Genomic DNA, 7113 nt, shown 5'->3' with positions numbered 1-7113 from the left:
GAGAGCTGCAGTGCCTCCAGTTAATTTTCCAGGTGAATCTGGGTCATTCCCAGTGCAGTGCCTCAATGCGATGCCCATTTGGTCCTCGGTGAGGAAGGCTCTTTTTTGCCAGCTAGGAAAGAAATAACACCAAAACCAGGTGTTGTACGGCCACTGTTGAGGAGCAAATCAAATTTCTTTTCCCAAAGTGAGGAAGTGCCCAGGGATGAGCCAGGAAGTAGCTCCTTCTTCCATGCTCCTGTGTCCACATCCACTCCTGGCTGCAGAATCTGCTCTGCACACAGAGCCCGGGGATGTAGGTCAGGCATGCTTGTGCCTTCCATGGGTGACCAGTTCTGTACTCATTTCTCCTGTCAGTCCATTCCCCACTGCTCCTAGTCACCCTTCACAGAGCCCAGCAGATAACCTTTGAGTAATAAGCTGAAATTCAAATACAAATAATTGACTACCGAACTGCCCTAATATTTGAGAAGGGTTTTAAACTAAAATAGGTTCTTCTGTGTGCCGTTATTGGCCCGGCAGCTATGTGTGTACGCTAAGTGTACTGAGAAAGGTAATATTAACAGAATGAAAAGGTCGCAGCTGTATAAAAATCCCTTTAAAATAAATAGGCTTGCCAAACTGAATTCCCCACAGGTAGACAGAGGTTAAGAACTGAGAACATTTGGGCCTTTGGCAGGTCAAGTTGTGCATCTGTAAATGCCCTTCAGAAATACAAACACGAGACAAGTGCAGAGAATCAGGGGGATTGTGGGTGGCCAGGTTTAGCTCTGGCTGTACCCCCAGGCAAGCAGGCCAGGGCTCCAAGCTCCCGAGGGAGGGATCTGGGGGCACCGTGCAGGGAGGCCACAGCACCCCTGTGTCATGCCCAGGCACCGCAGGGACAAGGGAGGCAGATGCTCGTGGTAGTCACTGCCCACATGCCCTGAGGTGAGCTGTTAGCCAGTAGTAGCAGGTGAAAAACAGTTTTATTGTGGTTGTGGTGGCAGCTGGAGCCGAGCGTTGGTGCAGTCCTGGTTGGGCAGTTTGCAGCTGGATATTTGGGCAGAGGTCTCGTTGCACTCCCCGCCTCCTTGGAGAGCAGAAGGGATGGAAAGGGAAGGCACACAACAGGGGGAGATATATAGCCTTAGTTTCTGTTGCAATTTGAGGTTGTACTGTTCAGCACCTTTGTTTCCAACCACAAGAGTGGCTGCAAAATGGTGGAGTCTAGATGATCCCTTTCCTAACTCTCAGAGAGGTTTTATGAGGTTTAATCCATTACTCAATCCTCACAGGAAAGGGGTAAAAAAGAGGAGTATTTATGTCATCGCTGACTGTGAGTGTCACGTTGTTAATTAAAAGCAAACAACTCAAATGTCAGATCTTGGACTAAAATAAGTTTAAACATTTTTTCTATAGTTTACAATAGGAAATAATTCCTTTAGGCATGCCTACTGATATTTGTGCCTTTTCACCATATCTCACATTGCTTTTAAACCTTCTGTTCACCTCCTGCTCTTCAGGACATTGTGCTCCTGTTAAGGAGGTATGTCAGCTCTGACACAGAAATGTGGCTGGAGCTTATGGGGCAGTTCAAGACCCTCTGTCCCTTAAACCTTTCAAGAGATTACTGGTGGGAGAGTTAAATTGTTGTGCCAGTTAGACCTGAGGAGAGCCCACTGCCAAGCAGCTGGGCTGCAGTCCCCGGCTATGCAGGAGCTCCTCTGGGGACACGAGTGCCAGTGTGACACCCTGGCACCGTGATGCCATTTGCACCGTCAGGTTACTTGCAGGTGTCAGACAGTGAAAAGGGAAAATAAAGAAAAGTAATAGTAATGGCTGTGAAAATTGAACTTTTATTATCTGTTCACTGTATACAAAACACCATTCTGCATAGTGATAACTCATTTGTTGTACAGTTGACAGTGCACATCAACAAACAAGTGTTCAGAGGTATCCACTACATGGGAAGGGCAGTGGTGGCTGTGGTGCTGTGCCCACTGCAGGATGAAGTACCTCACAAGCACTCGATATGCCAGTATAGAAACGGGCTAACAAGCATCTACCCAGGAGCCAAACCAGGAATGAGGATGGAGAGGGCAGAACTCATGTGTCTGAGAAACAATTTTCAGAATGATTCAGTTTTACAGAGGTGGCTGAGAGGACCCATATTTTTTTAAACACTTCAAATTTTAAAACTATTAGAATTTAATGATAAATAACAGAATCTCACAAATCTTTTGGGGCAAAATGCTCCACATTTATTTACATATGAAATGTGTTTAATACAGTCATAATGGACATAGTGTATAGTAACATCTGACAGCAGCAAGACTTTTAAGGAACCCAACAATTACTACTGTTTATCATGCAGCTATCTATATATACACAATTTGTTTTAAAAAAAAGTACAAAAATTTTTGTAGGGTTACATACAAGGTATAAAATGCAAAAACAAACTAAAAATATACTCTCACAGAGAACTCTATCTGAAAGGGACAGTATGGTACCTTTTTGTACTTGTGCAAGCAAAACTAGTGGTGCTGGACAGGAGTCTGCAATGTCTGGCCTGTGCCAAAGCTGCAGGCCCCAGGCCCACTCCTGGCTGGGGCTGGCTCCTTCCCAGTTGTGGCTGTGTGTGACACTGAGCACCAGAACGTTTGGCATGATCACATGGAGCTGGCAAAGCCCAACCCCTGCAGCAAGGGTCAACTATTTCCTTTCAATAACCAGCAAGGAAAATGCATAATGCTGTGTACTCACTTCTATATGTTTAATAAATTACATGACAAAAAACATCACCATTATAAACCTATTCCTCTAATTACATCTTATTTCTTAAATCCAGAGCAACCCAGCCCATTTGTAACAATTTGAGCTTTGATCACAAGCACCTGGTGACCTAAAAATGTCATTGCATGATATTCAGAGTTGTGCATTTATATTCTTCAAAAGTACTTCACCACTCCAGAAGGTCTGCACTTGTTCTGGTGTTGCCACCTAAAAACCAGCACTTTATTTCACACATGCAGTGGTACTTTTGTCTTTTTTTATAATGTATTTTGTAAGAAAAAGTTTAAAAGCTTCCTTAGACATGTGGAGGTCCAAGTTCTTGGACCCTCCCCTTGCTTCCTCTCTCCTCTCTCCTCCTAGCACCTCCTCTTGATGCTAAACTTCCATTAGCTAAATTTTCTTTCAGAAGCATTCAAAAACCAAACAGTTTAAGAGAACCTAAGGAACTGCCCTGGCATTTAGAACTCTGTTTTAAAGAAACTTACTACAAAAGAACAGAAAATAACGAGAAAAAAAAATTTTTTTTCCACTAGTTACTGATACAAACACATAACCAAAGAGTATAAAAATTATTAGTTTAAATATATACAAACATTTTTCAACTCAAATACTGCTTCAATGGTTCTGAGGGTATAGACAATGAGGTGAAGGGGACACTTTTATGCAGAATATATTGCAACAGCCTGAACAGTACTGTTAATACTATTATACCTTGAGCTTTCTGTAGCAAAAATGTCATTAGTATTCCAATGTGGAGCGAGATTTCTGCATCCCAAACAATCTGATCACTTGTCAGCTGAACTCATTCTTTTGGACTTGATGAAGGCCATGCCATGTGTTCTCATGTGAGTGTTTAAGGCCGCTTCAGTTTCAAAAGTCTTTGCGCACACTTTGCATCTTCTGTCCGATGCCGCGCTGTTGGAAGAGTCGTCCTCGTGGCTGGGTTTGTTTTCCTGCTGATTATCCTCCCCAGACCCATTCTGCTTTGATACCGGCTGAGGCTCCTTCAGCTTATGTACAATGAAGAGGTGTCTGGAAAGGGACACGTGAGATGTGTAGCAGAGTCCACATTCCCTGCATTGGTACGAAGAGCCATCAGATTTATGCTGAGGAATATGTTCATGAAACTGGAGAAGGTTTTCTGTTGTAAAGCCACAAACTGCACACTTGTGAACTTTAAAAACATTTATCTTCAGCTTCTTTAATGGCTGAGTGATTGCACCTCGTGGAGGTCTGAACTCCATTACAGGTTCTTCCAATTTACGCTTTGGACTAGGAACCTAACAAAGAGACAGAAATGGTGTGTCATGTAAGCATAAATATGCAGTTCTTTTCATAACTATTTGTGACTTGCAAATGTCAGAACCTTTCCTTTGGCAAATTCTAAAACAACTCTGATAAACTATCCTTTTGGGGCTCTGCTTCACAGAAGATGAGTCATTTATGGCATCAAAGTACCTGTATTTATTTAAAGATCCTGGATGTATACCCCGAAAAAATCATTCTCAGTGATTGAATGAGTCTTTGAAGTGATTACCTTTGTGTCTTCTTTTACTTCCCTTTCTTCCATGTTGGTAGATTCAGTCATTTCTTTCACATCAGGGTCTTTAATGCCGTGCATCAACTGAATGTGTTTTTCCAGCATCAACCTCTTGGTAAAAGTACGTCTGGAATCTGGGCAGTGCCTGCAGATACACACACACACACACACACACACACACACACATTCAAGTGTCATGCTTAACAAATGCCTTTTGTAGACTGGAAGAATGGGTTTGTATTTGAGATACCCCTGAAAACCAGGTTTCCCAAAGTGGAACTGTGAACTCTCAGCTCAGCCAAATTTCAGATTGTAGACTTTACACACTGCACTCTCAGGAGCCTGACACGTTTCTGCAGGCAGGAGAGGTAATTGGTTTGGCCTGTCCTAGGCATCTGAAAGAATGGGACACTGGCTTTTCCACAGTTAAGGAAAGATGTTCAACTAACAATGGTTTTTGTATTCCATTTCTAAATAAATTAAACCAGAACTTACGAGCACGTATAAACCTTCCTAATGCCTTTGTGCTTGATACGATTGTGCCGACATAAGCTGTGGGATGAACTGAAAGATTTATCACATTGCCGACAAGGATGTTTCTTCATTTGCTTTAAAAAAAATAAGAGAAAGACTTGCATTAAAAAAGCTCAGTAAAAGTGATGCCTGTGCTGAACCTTCTGATAAATAGGAAAGAAACATCACTTACCCATTTTTGGTACTGTACTTCATGTACAGCCCCTCTTCAACAACACTGTACAAGTCAGAGCTGGACCTCTTTCAAAGCAGTGTGGCCCTATGAGCTCCCCACAGACAGACAGACAGACAGACAGACAGACAGACAGACACCTGTCTCCAGCTGTGACCTGGTGTCAGGGACAGTGGATGAAGAGAATTTCTTCCACCAAAGAAACAGGGAAGATCAGAGGACTATTTCTGGATCAATAAAGGCAGCAGATGAGGGGGTGCTTTCCCTTCCCATCACCAAACCATGTCCTCAGCTGCTGACTAGGAGCTCCTCAGTCACATACAGGGAGCGGTGAAGAGCACAGAAGAAGGACCAAACTTGAACCTCACAGACACTGACACACTAAGAGAGTTCAGGAAAGTCATGACAAAAGGAGCAGTATGATCTGATGCCAACTTGATGGCCATCTGTTTGGGGAATTCTGCGGGGCTGATGTTTCAGCTGGTCGAGTGGTAGGAAAAAGTAAAGGAAGAAATTGAGAAGGGCTGGAGCAGTCACACACTAGCTGTGTGGCAGTGAGCAGAAGCATCAAGCCCGTGGTCAGAAAAGCAGGAGGAGGATGATGCCCAGCAGGACCTGGGGCAGCTAGCTGTGACCCCACACTTGTTCTAAATTCCTTGGGGAGACTCAAGATAGAGACCCAAACAGAATTTTGGATGCATCAGATTCTGCAATGGCAGCCAAACCAAAAAGAACTGAAAAATTATTTCTGTAATTAAGTGCAGCATGATCTGCATCTTACAGCATCTTGTCTTAACAGAAGAGGATGATCAATGACTAAGTTGGAGTTGGTAATTCCTACTTAGAAAACATCTGCCCTTTGACAGAAACACACCTGCACACAAGTGCAAGGAGCTCAGTAGATGGGTGCCTGGTGTTAGGCAGACACACATGATCCAGTTTCAGACAGGAGTTATACAGGCCTGCTGCAACCCTCCCGTGTCTGGGCTGTAACGTTTGGGATTTTTTGGCAGCCCTTTTAAGATCAGGTAGAGAGTCACACCAAGGTGGCTACAAAATTTCCTACCCTCCAGCTGGCTCCCTTCCTCCAGGATCCTCAGGAGAGGATCAGAAAAGGTGAATCTGTCTGTCTGTCTGTCTGTCTGCGTAGACAATTCCCAGTAGGAGCTGGAACCTTAAGGATCTGTCCAAAGGGGATATACACAGCAACACCTCTCCTATGAATACCTCTGCATAACCCAGCCTGGGATCAGCTACAGGTTGCAGCTCTTTCACTCTGCTCCTACAAAAGCAGAAACTACTTTGAAAGTAGTATTTTCATGTACCTTGCATGACAATGGATTCTGTGAATAGCACATGAATTGCTTAATTACAGTTTTAAACAATCATTCTGAAAGGATCATTTTAGAGCATTTAACCCACACCTATGATTCTTAAGAAAATAAGACTGTAAATTAGTTCCTCTATTTATTAGGTCCCTATGACATACTTGGTTATCTTATGCTCATTTCTATTCTGTCTATGGTAGAAGTTTAGTTTTTCAACATAGTCTTTTTGACAGCTAACAATTACTAGAAATTTTGACAGGTTGGGAAGGAATGTAGCACCTGGTCTGTATCCCCCATTTCTGAAAGACATGGAATTGTATTTCTGTTCATTTTAGTATCTGTGTGCCTCCTGTGTTATTCAAAGAACTCCTTGAGTGGGGATAAAAACCAGCACCTGAATGGAAGCAATGAAAGAGGCCTTCAGGCCAGGATTTGCGTGCAACAATTATCTAATATTTCATAATAAGGGCTATTCTTGAGGTAACATTGCACATAAACATCACAGAGAGAAAGACACAGATTTAAAGCTAATATTTAAAAAGCATTACTGGTATGTTACTAACCTTCTTTACCATGCCTTTGGCTACTCTGCTGTGGATGGAATCAGACTGAATATCGCTCTCTAGTTCACTCTGAAGTGACAGTTTCATTGGGAGGTTGTGCTGCTTTGTTTTTAAGAATTGCATAAATGTACAATGCATTCAGTCCTAAATGCATTTCTGATTGCCAGTAAAAGCTCTGCTGAGTTAATATTTGGGCAGCAG

General features: G+C 42.9%; 1 protein-coding gene across 3 annotated transcripts in view; it reads right to left on the bottom strand.

The window, feature by feature from the left end:
* Window positions 1–1818: 1818 nt before the first annotated feature.
* The window catches only part of ZNF532 (zinc finger protein 532), a 31749-nt gene continuing 26454 nt past the window's right edge, over window positions 1819–7113 (bottom strand). For all 3 annotated transcript variants that reach the window (XM_059491908.1, XM_059491907.1, XM_059491906.1), the window contains 3 exons: window positions 4811–4923; window positions 4313–4460; window positions 1819–4055 (listed from right to left, as the gene is read on the bottom strand). In XM_059491908.1, coding sequence (XP_059347891.1) covers window positions 3561–4055; window positions 4313–4460; window positions 4811–4923 — 756 coding nt within the window. In that variant the 3' untranslated portion in view covers window positions 1819–3560. The remainder of the gene's footprint in view (window positions 4056–4312; window positions 4461–4810; window positions 4924–7113) is intronic.

Source organism: Ammospiza nelsoni, chromosome Z (assembly GCF_027579445.1).
Source record: "Ammospiza nelsoni isolate bAmmNel1 chromosome Z, bAmmNel1.pri, whole genome shotgun sequence".
NCBI classification, from domain to species: Eukaryota; Metazoa; Chordata; class Aves; order Passeriformes; family Passerellidae; genus Ammospiza; species Ammospiza nelsoni.
Note: the sequence above shows the minus strand (reverse complement) of the source record. Positions and strands in the feature narration are given on the sequence as shown.